The 18,323-nt window shown below is 34.0% G+C and overlaps 1 protein-coding gene across 2 annotated transcripts in view; it reads left to right on the top strand.

Moving 5' to 3' along the window:
• The first annotated feature begins 6,497 nt into the window (after positions 1 to 6,497).
• The window catches only part of LOC136040605 (uncharacterized), a 49,556-nt gene continuing 37,730 nt past the window's right edge, over positions 6,498 to 18,323 (top strand). The window contains exons 1-3 of one of the 2 annotated variants that reach the window (XM_065724863.1): positions 6,498 to 6,690; positions 8,581 to 8,654; positions 13,801 to 14,235. In XM_065724863.1, the coding sequence (XP_065580935.1) occupies positions 6,525 to 6,690; positions 8,581 to 8,654; positions 13,801 to 13,806 (246 nt within the window). In that variant the 5' untranslated portion in view covers positions 6,498 to 6,524 and the 3' untranslated portion in view covers positions 13,807 to 14,235. Of the gene's footprint in view, positions 6,691 to 8,580; positions 8,655 to 13,800; positions 14,236 to 18,323 lie in introns of those variants that run through there. The other variant, XM_065724862.1, reaches the window with a different exon arrangement.

The raw sequence follows: 18,323 nt of genomic DNA, 5'->3' as shown, positions 1-18,323 counted from the left end.
ATCCTGGCAAATCCTGGCAAATCCAACGAAGGGCCACTAAGCTGATTCCGGTATGGAAAATAAGCCCTACAGTGAACGGCTGAGGGAATTCAAACTCCCCTCTTTAGTCTACAGGCGGAAACGTGGGAATATGATCCAGGCGCTAAAATCCTCTCTACCAATCAAGAAATGAGCTCCGGGAGATTTACTTTCTCACATAACACGAGGACACCCAAAACGAATCTGCGAACTTCATGCAAGGACTAGAGCAAGATACAGCTTCTTCTCGAACCGGATTGTGAACCTCTAGAACAACCTCAAGGAGAACATTGTTTCTTCTGAATCAACAGATGTATTCAAACGCCGTCTGGATTCCGAGTGGAGTGACAAACCGTGGAGATTTGACTGGGATGCACCAGAATCTTCCACCAGAATCTAATCAACTACGTATGCAACTGTCATTACAAGGAGTGATTCAACAGGATCGGAAGTTCTTATTTCACTTCAAGCTTTGATTTAAGGTAATTTAAGGTAATTAAAGGAATTGTGTCCATTTTCGTTATGTTTGATGTTAATCGGGCACTTTGAAAGAAGTTTACTAAGTGTTTTTTGGTCAATAATACAAGCCTTAAAAAAACTAGTTTTTGATATTTAAACATGGGCATATTCTGGACATGCTATAGACATAATTTGACTAAGTTTGACATTTTTGGATACTCAGTGGACATAACCATGGACCGAAAATTTGGCAACTCTGACGTTTACCGACAGACTCATAATCATCATCAAAATTTCCGAAAGCATTTTTTTAAATTCAACAAATTAACTGGGAGTGGAGGGTATAGCCAGCCCTCTGGCTGGCCTAGAACGAGTAAAAAAAAGGTAAGTAGGCTATATAGCTCTTTTATCTTACATAGTAGTTGGCCTGTTATAATGGAAAACTTGGCTATTAAAAGCTTCAGGCATATGATGTTTCTCTGGTTAACCTACATGCTACATTAACGGAGTAGGCTACATAGGCCTACCCCACCCCATTAATGTACTAATATATACCCTGGATCCAAAATTCATTGTTCTCACTAATGGTAAACTGAAGGCTTTTTGGTAAAAATGGGGAAGAATAGGCTATTTCTTACATTAGCATACCATTTCATGCATTTTTTGTGTTATTACCAAATAGCTTAAAGCTTTTCAGGTGCACATTTTGTTTTAAGCCCTAAATGGACCCTTAAATTGATAATTTTATATGTAGTTTTGGGTCCCTATTAGGATCAAATCATTGGTTTTAACCTAACTGTTTGAATTTTTGTTGATTTTTAGGGTTAATTAATCAACAAGCATTGATATGTCATAATTAATTTTAAAATTGTTAAATTTCAACTAGGCTAATCCTAAAAAAATATGTTCTTTAAATTGAATAGGTTAGTCTAGGCTTCTGTATTTTCTCAGTGCCAACATTTGCTGAATATTGGTAAAGTAATCCACATTCTGTAATTTGTCACTATTTCTTTGTTGAAATATTCTTAGTTGTTCACATTTCTTACTAACAAACAGAATAATGATAATATAGGCCCTACCACTTGATGCCTTTGTTTATGATCTTTCTAAATAGGCCTACATTGTTTTGTTGCAAATTCAATTAAAATAACCTATTTAATTTTACCAAATCATGGCCTAGCCCATTATACCTACTTCCAATATATTTATTGATTTCAATTTTGTCATTGTTAATATAGTTTAGAGGTATAGGCTACTAGTTTTAACACTAACAGGGTTGCCAAAACCTTTTGGGACCAAAGTTTTAAATTCAGTAAAAAAAAGGGCGCTTTTAGTGTTCTCCTAGAAAATTAGCCAATATAAAGCACAGAAAACCAAAGAAAAAGGTTTTTTGGTGTCAAGAATAGCTATTGTTTTTCAAAGAAAATCTGTTTCTCTGTCCATCTCTTTCTTCTGAGAAGAGGTCAATGGCGTCTGTAAAAGGTAATATAAAGGCTTATTTAATCACAATCCTTTTCACCAAAAGCAGAATAGTTTACAACAAATTTCTAAGCAAATCCAAAATATTTTGTGCTAGGCTGTTGCTATCTTTACAGGTCAAGATGGACCAAACCAAAAAACCTAGACAGCATGAAGAGACCATTATAAGGGAAAGACTGTGCTGGATTTCACATACAGTGCATTCTATGTTATGAAGGCTTACACGAAGTGAGCATATACAGGATGAATTGGATTCCAGTTCAGAAGCATTATGCAAAGGTCCAGCCACACCCTGGGTTCAGAAAAGGTCAAGTTTTTAAGAAAGAGAAAAAATTGCAATGTGAGAGTAACATGGGAAATTTTTATGCAGAATTCCTGTACAAGAAATCTGTTTAAAGCTCCAGCTTTTGTTTTGAAAAAAAAATTCTAGTGTTTAACCATTTTGGAGAAAAGAACTTTGGGTACTGCAATCTGATTTCAGTTATTTGGTTTTCTGATTAGTCAGTCAAATAGGTCAGGTTCAGATTCATTCTCTATTTGCTCATCCTTGTTGTCAGCCTTGCAGTACCACCTCAAAAAGTTGTTAAGTAATATTTGCAGAATCTGCCACTGACACTGCACTATAAGTAACCATCTGCTTTACATGCATAAGGGAATTCACAGTTTTCACTTCCAACTGATTTTGTCATGTAGTTTTAATGTTTGTTAGTTGAGATAACTGTCTTTTGGCACCAGCACTTGAGTGAGGTAATGTACATAAGTTTAACATAAAGTTTGATAGTTCAAAGAATCTGGGAGTGCTGTCAGGATTCTTCACATCTAACTAAAGCTTCCAAAAATAAGATTGTGAGGACACTTGTTCTTCACCACCAGACTTCAGGATCATTTTTTCTATGGATTCTGGCAGGTTCAGCCACTGGTTTTTGAGAGTGTCTAGCAGACTCTATCTTGATCTGACTTTTCCCCAGGAGTTTGCTAAATCTGCTTGTCAAAGGACTAATTGTTTCAACAGTTCCATGCACTGCAACTTTTGGGTCTAAGTACTCAAGAGCTTGTAATGTCTTATCTTTATGATTGACCTGCTTTCTCATCTGCTTCACCAGTTCAACATAGGATCCCAAGCATGTCAGCCTAAACTGTTCAACAGCTTTCCCTGATGCTCGTTCATCATTCAGATTAAATAAAAAAAACTAGTTTTTTTTTAACTGAAAGTAAGGAGCAACATTAAAACTTACTTAAATTAAATGAACAGAAAGTACTCAGTCTATGAAATGGGTTGTTCCCTCTGCAATCCCCTGCTCTTTATGCTAAAGTTTTTAATTGTTTTAAAAAGTAGAACTGTGGCAAAGAGTCAAACTTTAGCATAAAGAGTGAGGGATTGCAGAGGGGACAACCCATTTCATATACTGAGTAATTTCTGTTCATTTTAAGTTTTAATTTTGTTCCTTACTTTCAGTTAAAAAAAAACTATTTTTTTATTTAATTTCTGAATGTTTTTGAATCAATGCATGTTTGATTTTGCCTCTCTGCACACAAATTATTAAAATGAAATTTGCATATTAATTCTTTTTTTGGCTAAATGGCTTTCTCTTAGTTTTGAAATGATGATTTTGATAAATAAGGGGTGAGGAAGGAGCCCTGTTGCCCCCCAATTTTTCGGTTATTTAAAAAGGCAACTAAAACTTTTAATTTTTAACAAACATTTTTATTAGTAAAAAATATACATAACTTAAGAATTAACTTACATAACAAACTTTTATATTCTTATATTTTTATTATGTATATGAGGGGGTTTGTCCTCTCGTTAATACCTCGTTCTTTACACTAAATCTTAAGTTTTGTCCAAATTCTTTAAGAATAACCCCTGAATCAGAAAGGCCATAGAATAAATAGTTTAAATTACTGAAAATACTTTAGCATAAAGAGCAAGGTATTTATATCCTCCTAAATACCTTGCTCTTTGTGCTAAAGTATTTTCAGAACCCCTCATATGCATAATAATCTCTGTTCGTTTTAGGTTTTAATGCTACTCCTTACTTCCAATTGAAAAAACTTTCATGTTTATTTTTTCATTGTTTTTTTATAGTAATGGTAGAAAATCCCATTCCCTTTTCTTTTAATTTCTCTTCCTCCGTGACATTCCTTCAAAAAAAGATCCTCCCACATATCCCCCCTCCCTTCAACCCCGCCCCCAAACCAAAAAAATCCCACTGAAAACGTCTGTAACTTCCCAATAACCATTACTGTATGTAAACACTGGTCAAAGTTTGTAACTTGCAGCCCCTCCCCCAGGGACTGTGAGGGAGTAAGTCATCCCCAAAGACATAGTTAATTAAGTTGCAAATACCTGTTTGATTATTAAAGATATTGACTTATCACTATAATTATTTGTGCTGTTTTGATATCCTTTATATATGCTTTGTTTTCTACAGACCACAAAACGCGTGAATTAGCTGTAGAGTTGTTGGAGAAGCTATTGGAGAAAAAAAGAAATTGATAAAGAACTAGCCGAAACTGATGAATAGCCAAAACTGGTAGTTTTTAAATGCTACTATTCTTCACTTCTAAATCAAAACTCATTTTTCAAGATTTTAAGTCAGAATATTATGCATTTCTTTAGGTCTTAGTGCATCAAATGGCTGAATTCTTTATTCAAGCTGGGTGCAATTAAGCCATAAACATACAGCAAGGTGCTGTGTGCCTTCACTGCCTGAATCCAACTTGGTGCAATATTTTGGATACCTATACCACTTGACACCTTACATATGTCAGTCTACCTTTATTAAAATTTTATCATCCAAGTTGGAAATTCTATAGTACTAAACAAAATTTGGTTAAATGAAACTCCCTTGTATAGGGTTACGTTAAAGGTACTGAGCATATTTCTGTTGATGATCTAAGTATATATTTGCTAAATGTGTTTTTGGTGTTCCTCTCTTGGAAGTAATATCAACTGTACACCAAAAGTCTGACTCTTCCCTTATGTAGAAATATTTTGGGTGTTTTCTTGGGAGTCTTAAACCTTTTTTAATTATTTATATAGAATTCTACCTGGATAGGTTAAAGATAGTGAAATGCCTTGTAAATCCTTGTCTAGAAAAAAATAAAAGGAAAAAATTATAAATAGGTGGCTAAAGTAATGGTAAATGACACAAAATTGCACATTTTTACCTTTTTAAAGAGCAATTTTGACAAAATTTGAAATTACAATCTCTGTAGTACCTTCTTCACTGTTAAGAATATTTTGATGTTGTTGTAAATCCAGAAAGTTTCATTGTCTTTCTTAGAGGAAGCATTGTCTGATAAAGAAAAGATGTTTCTACAAAAATTAAGTGAATATTTTAAAATTTTAATCTTGTTAGCAATCTGTTGCAATGAAATGTTTTCTATAAAGTGGAATTCTAGATTGCAAATATAACTTACAACAAATTGAATTATCGACTAGAGACTGTAAATTTCAAATTTGACCGAATTTTGTAACCTTGAAACAGAAAATCAATATCAAATAGAAGGTTTATGTTTGTTCGTATTTATAACGTGGCAAACACTGTTTTTTTGTGTTTAAATATATTTTGTATTATACCTTTTTCCCTTTTTTTGGTGGGTTTTTTCTTATCTTTTCCTGTTTTTCTTGGGGGGTGGGGTTCAGTATTCCCTGACCCTCCTTGAATTTGCCACTGTTTTAGTTTAATAATTACAATTTTGGTAATTAATTATTCGCCTACAGAGATTAAGCAAATGTCTCTGGAAGAGATGTTGATGATCTTGCATTTTTTGTATTAAACTTTGCGGCTGCTATGTTTTAAGAACTCATTTACCAAGCTTCCAGCATTTGAGACCTTATAATTTCTCAATCCTTCTAGCTCCTCTTTACAAAATAAATCTTTCTTCATTTCCAAACTCTCGATTTTTTTTGTGTAATTGAATACAGCTTTATTCAGGCTTACACTATTCTTAAAATGTTCTGCATAAGTCCCCTTAACACTTTAACTTCCCTTTTGTTTCATAAACTCGTAGGAGTCCACAATGACTTGTTCCTTTCTATATCTTAACATGCTTACACAATATTTTACTAGTATGCATTCTGGCTGCACCTTTTAGGTTTTTGGCTATTTATTCATAGCTTCTACTTCACATCCCCTTCATTCATACATTAATTCCTTTTCTATTTCTCCCACGTTCTCTTATTCTTGAGAGACCTATCACTCAGAAACCTCTTGCACAAACTTCTTCTCTCTTGTACCAAGCCAAAGCGTGATATTCCTAACTCATTTTCTAACGTTCCTTCCTAATCTTCTGTGACTTTGCAGACCAGCTTCCTAAAATTATTATTCCATCCATCTTCTAAATCGTTAAATTCGTATGTCTTTAGTTAAATAACCACCTATTCTTGGAAAGCTCCCAAATTTTTCTTGGTGTTTATCAGTGTCATAACTACCAGGACTAATTGTCTGCCAGAGATGCATGTCATAAATTTCAGCTTTAAGTTGACTGTAGACTTTACCTAATTAAAAATTACCAAATGTTATCTTTTAGATTGTTGTCACTGCACCGATGTATCTACTGCGATGAATTTATCCACTTATTTGGATAATAATGTAGGAAATCTTCTACTATGTTGCACTAGTCCTGCCATTAATGTAGATCAAATAGCACCATCTATTTTTGAAGAAAATTTTCATGCGCTTGGACAAAAAGAAAAAGATCTTTTGGATAGCTTATTTTGGTTACCTGGTAATCAATTCTTTATTTTTATGTATTTTCCTTCTAGTATATCTAATATTGTTATCAGAGGTCCTATCAAGGGGAAAAGGAACCTTTTCTTCATTGATATAACCCCATCTTGCTATTATTCTAGAACCACTAGTGCTCACAGCATTGTGAGCACTAATTTGTTATTTAATACAAAAATTAAGTGAATGTTTTAAAATTTTAATCTTGTTAGCAATCTGTTGCAATGAAATATTTTCTACCTAGTGGAAATCTAGATTGTAAATATAACTTACAACAAATTGAATTGTCGACTAGAGACTGTAAATTTTAAATTTGACCAAATTTTGTAACTTTGAAACGGAAAATCAATATTGAATAGAAACAAGCTGATGCCCCTCCCGGTCCCCAGTTTGGTCTACCAACAATAAGGTTTATGTTTGTTTGTATTTATAACTTGGCAAACACAGTTTTTTTGTGTTTAAGTATTTTTTGTATTATACCTCTTTCCCTTTTTTTGGTGTTTTTTTTCTTATCTTTTCCTGTTTTTCTTGGGGGGTGGGGTTCAGTATTCCCTGACCCTCCTTGAATTTGCCACTGTTTTAGTTTAATAATTACAATTATGGTAATTAATTATTCGCCTACAGAGATTAAGCAAATGCCTCTGGAAGAGATGTTGATGATCTTGTGTTTTTTTGTATTAAACTCTGCGGCCACTATGTTTTAAGAACTCATTTACCAAGCTTCCAGCATTCGAGACCTTATAATTTCTCAATCCTTCTAGCTCTTCTTCGCAAAATAAATCTTTCTTCACTTCCAAATTCTCGAATTTTTTTTCTGTATAATTGAATACAGCTTTATTTAGGCTTATGCTATTCTTAAAATGTTCTGCATAAGTCCTCTCAACACTTTAACTCCCATTTCGTTACTTAAAATCGGAGAAGTCCATAATGACTTTTTCCTCTCAATATCTTAACATGCTTACACAATATTTTACTAGTATGCATTCTGGCTGCACCTTTTAGGTTTTCAGCTATTTATTCATAGCTTCTACTTCACATCCTCTTCATTCATACATTAATTCATTTTCTAGTTCTCCCACGTTCTCTTATTCTCAAGAGACCTAACCTCACTCAGAAACCTCCTGCACAAACTTCTTTTCTCTTATACCAAGCCAGGCCAAAGTGTGATATCCCTAACTCATTTTCTAACGTTTCTTCCTAATCTTCTGTGACTTCGCAGACCAGCTTCCTAAAATTATTATTCCATCCATCTTCTAAATCGTTAAATTCGTAGGTGTTTAGTTACATAACCAACTATTCTTGGAAAGCTCCTATCAAATTTTTCTTGGTGTTTATCAGTGTCATAACTACCGGGACTACTTGTCTGCCAGAGATGCCCGTCAGTAATTTCAGCTTTAAGTTGACTGTAGACTTTACTCGATGGTGATATTTACTTTTAGTACCAGTAACAGTATTCTTATATACCCTAGTCTTCTGTATTGATCCTGACAATCTTTGGTTTACAGTAACATAATCAATAAAGCTATTCTTCATATCATCATCTGAGTACGATATTAGCTTTGGCTCATTTTATGATCAGTACCATGTTGTTTGTAACTGGATTATTGTACCTAAAAATATGGTATTTATTACCGTTGCTCTTTCCTTGTCTTCTGCACATTTACCAAATCTAGGTTATCATTTATGATTTATTCCTATTCATATCAAATTGGGCATTGAAGTCGCCTAATACACATAATCTCTTTGTACCAGGGTTGTTGTCTTGCTTTGCTTGGGTGATTGCTCCTGTATATGTCCTTATATTTTTATTTTCTGTTAATTAAGAGTCTTATCTAGATTTTCGTCATGTTCTGTTTTACATGGTATAATTTTATTACATGTAATTTTGCAGATAACTGGCTTCTTTTGGCTTCTTTGGATTCTTTTGGCTTCTTTTGTAGCCAATTTTACAATGGACCCCAAAAAGTAAGTGCATACTTTCCTTCTTATTTCCTTCTACCCCTTCTTCGTACTTCTACTGATCTTGCAGAATACCTCTATAAGTGCCTTCTTCTTTTTCTACTGCTCTCGCATAACAGCTCAACAAGTAAGTTCGTTCTTATCTTCTTCTGCCCCTTCTTCCTACGTCTTTAATTTTTTTTTTCACCCACACGATACATAAAGTAAATATGGTGGAGTAAGAATAAATATAAAAAAAGCACAAAAAGAAAAACAATAAACACAAATAGTCAACGAAAAAAACGGATAAGACGGTGGTGAGGGGATAGGCTTGCAGAAGCTGTACTAGAGAGTTTTCTGTGAAGAATCTCCAACTTCCAAGTTATATCAGGAACTTAGAATTTTTTAACAAGAGTCTGGTTTTTTGTCCAAGGAGGAAGATACAGAAGAAATTTGCAAAATTTGAAATAATTTATCCGAATTCTTTTTAAATTACCATTATTAAGAAGGGGAAAAAGACCTGAAGCATAAAGGACAGAATGATCACAGAAAGTAGAATAAAGTTTAGCCAGCGCACGTCTATTATACTTACCTCTATTTGCAACAATTTTTGCATAACCAATCTGAATCTTTTTACTTATATCACAAACAGTACGCTGACGTAAGCTCGAAAGATTATTAGTAATAGAGATACCATGCCAACGAATACAATCAACAAGAGGGATAGTGAAGTTATTACAGTGAAGGGGAGTAGCATTACTCCCCTTTATAAATTCCAGCCATAAATTACTCCAGCCTTTATAAATTCGATACCTTGTGGGGCCTCATGCTTGCGTACTTGCTCCAAACTTAACTCCTTTCTATAGTATTTTGTTTTACATGGTGTTGCAAAATATTATTATATTTTCATCGCTTTTCATATCTAACGTTCTGTATAACTGTACCTGGCTATTTACGTTTATCCTTCTTTCATACTTGTATCTCGCTTTTTGTCTTTCTTTATTTTTTCGTCTTGTGTCTATCGATGTTTCTCTGAAGGTAATATATATTAGAAGACAATAGATTCTGAAGGTAATATGTTCCCACTAGTCTCTTTGCTTGTTCTTGGCTAAAACCCAAATATAGTGTTTGTCATAAACTTCAGCTTAAGTTGACTGTAGACTTTACTCTTTGGTGATATTTCTTTTAATACCAGTAACAGCATTCCTACATACCCTAGTCTTTTGTATTGATCCTGACAATCTTCGGTTTACAGTAAGATTAAATATAAACAAGAGCTAAGAGCTCATATGGCACTTGTGACGAGGCCAGAAGAGCTAAGAGCCAAGAGCTCATATGGTATGAGCTCTAACAAAATTCTAAGAATCAATAAATTGATTTAAACGGAAAATCAGAGGCTTACTGCCGGTCGGGATTTAAAATAAGAGCTCTGAGTCACGATATCCTTCTAAATATAAAAATTCACTAAGATCCGATCACCCACTCTTTAAGTTATAAATACCTCATTTTTTCAAATTTTTGTTCTCTCTTTAGCCCCCCAGATGGTCGAATCTGGGAAAACGACTTTATCAAGTCAATTTGTGCAGCTCCCTGTCACGTTATGTTTTCCAGTTTTCATGGGGGGGGGGCTGAGGAAGACAGCCCCCCCCCACTAGTCTCAGGGCAAGGGTTTTAAGTTATGTCCTTGGGGCATATACAATTTTTGTAGAAAAGCTAGTTGTATATGCTTTGGAGGGGACTCTTTGGGTTTGTAGTCAGAAGTTTTATTGCCCCTTTTAAAAGTTAAAGTAATCAGAGTGCAGCTACCCCCTCCCAACCCTAACACACACATTTCATGTTTTCTCAAGATACTGCCAATAGAAATTTAAGAGTCCTCTTATTCTAAATAGTCCAAAAATCATATAACAAGACTTAGAGGGTTGATACAAACTACCAGAGCCTGGGGCAAGGGTTGTAAGTTATGTCCCTGTGTCATCTAAGACTTTTATGGAAGGAATGGCTGTGTAAACTTTAGAAGTGGCTCATCTGGTTGAAATGGGAAGTTCTAGTTCCCTTTTAAGAGTCAAAAGTAATGGAAGTCAACTAGCCCCCTCCCCCCATCTACTCCTCTTTTTACCAAACATGTTTGATTGAAATTTTGCAATGGTTATTTTATTTAAAATAGTTCAAAGAACAGATAACAATTGCTCTAGGTTTAACACAACACCCCAGAGATCTGGGATGTTGTGTTATTTTCTTTGTGCTATGCCCTGAGGCATATAAGATTTTTATGGCACTTAGTATTAATCGTAAATTCCATTAGTCTGTACTGGTTTTGCTAGTTTGGGTACTTCCAGGTAAGCTAGAATGATGAAATTTGGCAGGCATATCAGGGATCAAACCAGATTGAATTACAAATAGTCCTTTCCACGATTCGATCTTCTGTGGGGGGGGGGGGTAATTTGGAAAAACTAGAGAAAATGAGGTATTTTTAACTATTAATGGGTGATCGGATGTTAATGAAATTTGATATTTATAAAGATACAATGTCTCAGAGCTTATATTTTAACTCCCGACTGAATCTGGTGACATGGGGAGGAGTTGGAGGGAGAAACCTGAAATCTTGGAAAATGCTTATTTGGGGGATTGAGATGAAACTTGGTGAAAAAAATAAGCACAAATCCTAAATACGTGATTGACATAACTGTAACAGATCCGCTCTCTTTGGAATAATTGGGGGGGGGGGTAATTTGGAAAAATTAGAAAAATGAGGTACTTTTATCGTATAAACGAGTGATCAAATCTTGATAAAATTTGATATTTAGAAGAACTTCGTAACTCAGACCTTGTATTTTAAATTCCTACTGGGTCTTGTCGATGGGAGAAGCTGGGGGGCGGGAATCTTGGAAAACACTTAGAATGGAGAGATTGGGATGAAATTTTTTGGGAAAAATAAGCACATATTTTAGACACATTATTGACATAACCGGACAGGATCCGCTCTCTTTGGGGGGGGGGGCACCTAAATCGGTAATTCGGAAAAATAAGAATAAATGAGGTATTTTTAAATTACGAATGAGTGATTGGATCTTGATGATATTTAATATTTATAAACACCTCGTGTCTCAGAGCTCTTATTTTAAATCACAACCTGATTTGGTGACATTGGGGGAGTTGGAGGGGAAAACTGGAAATCTTGGAAAAAGTTTAGAGCGCAGAGGTCGGGACGTAGAGTGTAGTTAACAGGCATATCAGGGACCAGACTAGATTAGATCAGGAATATTTTCTTCCTCGATTCGACCATCAGGGGGGGGGGAGCGAACAATATAGTTAAGAAGAATTTTCTTTGTCAATAAAACAAATGATTGTTCTTCTTAAGTATGGCCTATGGTCTTGGGGTATGATCTTTTTTAGGGTACAAGAGGTCTCAGGTTCGAATTTTAGACCACCTCATTTTTTACAAGTAGATACGTGATCAATATAGCAATCACTGAAAGTTGGCAGGCATATCAGGGACCCCAGCAGATTAAATTTCAAATAGTCGCTTCCCCGATTTGACCATCTGGAGGGAGTGGAATGACGGTTAATTTGGAAAAATTAGAAAAAGATGAGATATTTTTAACTTACGAACAGGTTATCGGATCTTAATGAAAATTTCATATTTAGAAGGATATTGTGTCTCAGAGCTCTTATTTTAAATCCCGACTGAATCCGGTGACATAGGGGGGAGTTGGAAGGGGAAACCGTGAATCTTGGAAAACCCTTAGAGTGGAGAGATCACAATGAAACTTAGTGGGAACAAGCTCTTGGTTCTTCTGACCTTGTCACAAGCGCCATATGAGCTCTTGTTATGGAATGGTTTGTTGCATAACTTTTGGATGCTTCCAAAGACATGAATTTTTTCAGCATTGTTGAAAGGTTCAGAAATTATGCACCTTGGATGTCCCCCCCCTCCCTTGAGGTGTCAGGGAAAAGGGTATAAGCTTGGTTATTTGCTCATTGTTTACATTAGTCTGTGTTATTGAGTAAAGGTATGCATGTTTGACTTCTACTTCCCAAAATAGGATGAGTCTTTCATTGACTGTTGAGGGAATTGTTGAACTAAGTCAAAACATCTTATTTGTATATGAGTTATCAAAAAGGTGTAACTTAGGAATGACTGAGTATATTGATTTGGAACTTTCAGGAAATAATAAGGGAGATGATTAATTGACTGAAAAGGCTATATTTGCATGCTACTACTGCTACAACTCATGCTGCTTCTACTGCTACCGCTAATATTACTAAAACTACTACATCTGTTGTGACTACTACTAAGGCTGAGAATATGGAGAAAATATCTGAGGAAACGGTGAGGGGAAAGTTGGAACTAAATCAAAACATACTATGTGTATACAAATTGCTGATATGGGTGTATTAGCAATATTTTTGGAAGGGCTTATCACATCGAGAGGAAACTTCAGGGGTATCATGAGTGGGATGTTCAGTTGACCAAAAGACAAAATTTACCTGCTGCTAATGCTATTAATACTGTTACTACTGCTAATAATATAGTATTGCTGCTACTACTACTCCTACTAATAATAATACAGTATATCTGTTATTTACTGTTCCTACTAATACCCCTACTAGTTTGATACCAGTACAATTAAGGCTACACGTATGAGGATGAAAATTTGACAGAATATCAAGGGGAAATTTGAACTAAATCAAAACACACTATGTGCATGCATATTGTCAAAAGGGTATATCTCAAGAATGGATTTGGGTATTAAATTAGATCGTTCTGAAAATACTTAAAGGGTAAGATCAATTGGTAAAAAGCCAAGTTATGACAATGCTGACAATGTTGTAGTAGCAGTTATTTGGAAAAGCAGAAAAATCAATTATATTTTTGGGAAAAGAAAACTGGGGAAAAAGTCAAGTATTGTGGCATCCCACGCCATATGTAAGTTTCTTTTTTTCCTTTTTTTCAATATGTTTGTGCGTTGACATTTCATAAAACTGAATAATCAATAAGAATTGAAAAGAAATTTGGTGTTAAAAATCAACGTCTTAGCAACTTTCTCTGAGATCTTAGACTAGAAATAAACTAAAACAGTATCAAAAATTTTAGTTTTGTTCTCTTTTTTCTTTTCTTTTATTCTTTACATATCTTTTATCTCCAGTAAATTGACGTCCTTTTTTTTTCTAGGGTTGAATTTTGCAAGAATGGTTGAGCAGTAATTCGAATGAATTCTGTGGAAGTCTGGATCCTGTTGCCGTCTTTTTGTGTGATAGCTTTTATTTTCACAGAGAAAGGCGTTGCAACAGACCAGGCTTCTTGTAATTGTAAAGTTAAAATAAAAATCAAGGGTTCCCAACCGTAAGTTAATTTAATTCTCTGAAAATTGTTATTTATGTTCTTTATCCGTTTCACATTTATAAAGAAATCGAACCCTCAACATCTTAAATCTATTATCTTTTTTTCTCATCCCTCACTGAACGAATTTACTGCTCATCCAAACAGTTCTGCCTCTTCTATGGCCTCTGCTCCTCAGCCAAGGAACCGCTTCCTGAGTCAACAAAAAAATTGACATTTTATTTTATCTTTATCTTAATAAAAATTAAAAAGCTTGTTTAAGTAAAACTTTATTATTTCGTATTCATAGAGCTTATTATATACTCAACACTTGCTACTCCTAGAGGCAGGTATTATGTAAGGGACCCTGATAAAGAGATTAAATCAGTTGGAAAGGCGATCTTGCTCAAAATCCCAATCCTGCAATTCGTCATTCTTTTTTTTTTTATTAGAATTAGAAGTAGCGCATTTTTGCACTCTTTAATTTATGCTGCTAAATTAAGAGAATTATAAAATAAATAAATTAGCCCTATACATCAAACATAATTAATGAATAATCAATAGTTGAAGCAATGCATTCAGTTTTAAGTTTGACAGAGGAGTAAATTGTTATGGTTTTTGTAATTTGTAAGATTTCGTCTTTTTTGCTAAAAAAAAATACATAATTTGAATTTGATTGCTTTTCCTTTTTGAAGACATTGAATTTGTATATACAGTGCTTTTATATTGGCGATAGCCTCTGATTGACGAATAAGTGTTAATAGTTGCAAAATTTGATGTGTTTTAATGGTTATTTCTAGTTTCTTTTTAGAGAACTAGATTTTGGAGATCTAGGAGTGTCTTGCTGCATACCCTTTAACTCTGCAAAAATAAAATGATCATTAAAAGAGAGTAAAAAAAGGCGTGTTAGGATTTTGTCATCAAAGATTTAAGACCTTTTAATGACCAAAAATGGGGTCAAACGAATGTGTTTCACATATCAATAATTAGCTTTTCCTGGTAGCTGCAAAGATGGTAAACATTATTTTTGGAATTTTATGAAAAAATTGGGAACTTGTTTGTAAAACATCAGCCAGCAATGTTGCAAGTTCAGAGTTGATTTACGAATTTGGATTTTGTAGATCTAGCAAGGAATTATGTGAGGGGATGGTGGAATTATTTTAATATTAGTTTTAGCTATATAAGTTTTTGCAAAGTTTATGGCTTTAAATTCAATTTTTTTAATTAAGTCACCCGTATTTGTAATAATTGTGACTTGCAGACAAAAAATTGTCTCAGAATGGGAGAGAGTAATGCAGCAGAGGACCCAATAAATTATTGGCTCCAATAAACTTGGAACCATGCTTGTCGGTATGACTGTCTTTTATAGTTCTAAAAATGTTTCTTGGTTTACGTGTTGCTTTCTGGTTTTCTTGTTGCCCTTTGCTGCTTCTGTAGAATTGAACATCATCTATTAGGGTGAGAGTCAATTAATAATATTGACTCTCTGATTTGCCAAAACTCTCGGTGTAATTTTCATTAAAATCTGTAATTTCTTGATGCTTTCCCCCTTCTTTCAGCAAATTTTATCCAGTTTGTAGCTTTTGATCAATTGCACGAATGGACGAGGATTTTCACTTTCGTATAAATTTATAACAAGTATTATATATAATAATATATAATATACGTAAGTCTTAATAATTTTTCACTTATTAAAGTTAACCAAGTGAAAGCATTTTAAATGTATTTTGTTTGCAGTAAAGTGGAAATTATGTTCCGGTCTTTTGAAGGTTCCTAAGATGTCATTGAGTTCATAACGCCCTTTTGACAGCATGCATGTAACGGTGTGTTGAAATTTCGTTCACTTTACCTCCTCGAAATTCCCTTCAAATTTCACCTTCATGCCCTTGGCCGTACTTGTAATAATAGAAGTCTTATTAACTAATTAAGGCTTGTTAACTGATTAAGACTTATTAAGTCTTATTAACTGAAAGTTATCAGAAACATTAAAACTAAAAACTGAAAGTTTAACTGAAAGTTATTAGCAACATTAAAACTCAAAATAGAAACACAATATTATGTATAGTAAGATTGTCCCCTTCCTCAATAGTTTGCTCTTTACGTTAATGCTTTTAGCGCTTTTAATAATCTTGATTAAATGGTACCTGTGTTTCAGGAGCCATTCTTAAAAAATTGGAAAAATAATTCAAAGTTTCGCATAGAGAGCAAGGTATTGTGGTGGGGGAAAATCCCTTTATGTCGAATAATTTTTGTTCGTTTTGAGCTTTTATGTTGTTTCTTACTTTCAGTTCTTTAACTTCTAATCTCGTAAGAAGAGATACTTCAGCAGAAATACATCACCTATTAAAAAAAGAAGAAAAAATAAACAGCTCTCTTTTGTTTTGCAGTCTTCAAACAGATATCAGGTAGCAGAGTCAGGGGTGGATCCGGGATTTTTTGAGGGGGGGGGGTATAATAGGCTGCTTTGATAAACCTTCGATCGAAAAAAAATTCGTAATTTATAGGGCACCTCGTTTTGTTTTGCAGTTACTCTTTTTTAGAGTTCTGGTTGTGTTGGGTCGAGAACTTTTTTAGAGTTCTTTCTTAGAGTGTTGGTTCGAGTTACTTACAGTTTATTACCACGAACTGTTTGATCAATCTTCAAACAGATATCTGGTAGTAGAGTCAAAGATGGATAAAGGATTTTTTTTTTCGGGGGGGGGGGGGGATGCATAATAGGCTGCTTTGATAAACTATCGAACAAAAAATTTCCCGTAATTTCAAGGGAACCTTGACAATTATGTCGTAGGTAGGTAGTGGAAACGGTCGTAAATTTAATCTAAAATGTGGTTTTGGTTAAAGTTCAAATAACTTTGTTAAAAATTAAAATGATATAAAAATATTTATACAAAAAAAGTAAGCCTAAAAACCACCCTACCAAAAAAGAGAATAAAAAACTGTTCACCATCAAAAAAAATAAATCTGATATTTTCTGCATAATATTTTGCCTTTGCACTTCCGACGACTATAGCGAGTGAGTTAAAGCTTTTTATTGTCAAAAAATATCTTGAACCACCTTTTGGGGTCATGCACTCTTTGTGAGAGTTTGTATAGGTCAAATCATTTACCATGTCGCCTAACTCTGTGGGATCGCTTAGTAACTATGATAGTAATAAAGAATAGGATATGAGAACAAAGATACAACTTGTATATCCGTAAAAGATATGTTAAACATTAAATTCTAGTTCTTTTGGGGGTGTAACAAGAAAAACAGAACGAAGAAATAGAAATGCATAGAAGACATTTAAAATGAGGGTTTTAAGCATAGGCAATAAAGCATTAACTAACCACTGTTTCTTTTTAAAAATATTATTTTAACGAACAGTGTCAATTTTGACGAAATATCATAAATTGACTAATCAAAATTTTAAAATTTCATAACTGTGTAGCATATCTTTCCACTTTTTAAAGTTTTATATATATCGTTTGAATTACAGAATTCACAATTTTATAAGAAAAAGTCTATTTCCACTCCCTCCATATCTATTTATTACACGGTTGATGTCTACCTCAATATTTCGGTGAACGTTTGTAATGGCTAGTCTTGACAGTCTGGATTCCGTCAGTTTAGAAAAAAATCAGTACCAGAGAAAAAAATAAACACATAATTATTTGCCTTCTTTTATGAACAATTTTTCGAAAATCTATTCTTCTTAAATGATTACTCCGATCTTTGAAGGAGTATTTCGACTCATATATTTAGTTTTAAGCATATACCCATATGAACCTTTATTAAAGTTTAAAGAGTTTGGCCTTCATTTTAATGTTTAGGGTGAAAAAAGGAAGTGATATGTCATACAATCCAAAGCTTTAATTAAATGCAAATAGGCAATAAAGTGGCCACCATTAGCTCACAAAAAACCAAAACTTAAATTTATAATTTTTAGATAATTGAAAACTTATTAAAAACTGAAATATTTAAAACCAATTACAGAAAAAACTTTCGTCCCAACCCAATCAGACCAAGCTGTCCCAACCACAAATGCACCACTACCTCTGAGGGGACTGCCCCCTAGATCCGCCAATGAGCAGAATTAGAACTTCAGACCAACCGTTTGTAAAAATAACAATTCTAGAAATACCATGAAACTTTACAAGAAAACATTCTTGTAGTCTCATTAAAAAGGGCAGAGAGGAGAGACTGCAATTTTTACGATAAGATTATATGTAGGAAAAAGGTTTGAATGGCAAATCCAATTCTACCATATTTCTTTAAATTCTATTGCTTCTATCCCTGGGCTAGCCTTCATACTGGGTTAATAATTGCTCAAGTATTATAAGTTGCTGAGGTAGGCCTAGGTATATAAAAAATGTCCATAGCCCCAGTTTCGCAGAAT

This window comes from Artemia franciscana, chromosome 21 (genome assembly GCF_032884065.1).
Source record: "Artemia franciscana chromosome 21, ASM3288406v1, whole genome shotgun sequence".
Taxonomy (NCBI): Eukaryota; Metazoa; Arthropoda; class Branchiopoda; order Anostraca; family Artemiidae; genus Artemia; species Artemia franciscana.
Note: the sequence above shows the minus strand (reverse complement) of the source record. Positions and strands in the feature narration are given on the sequence as shown.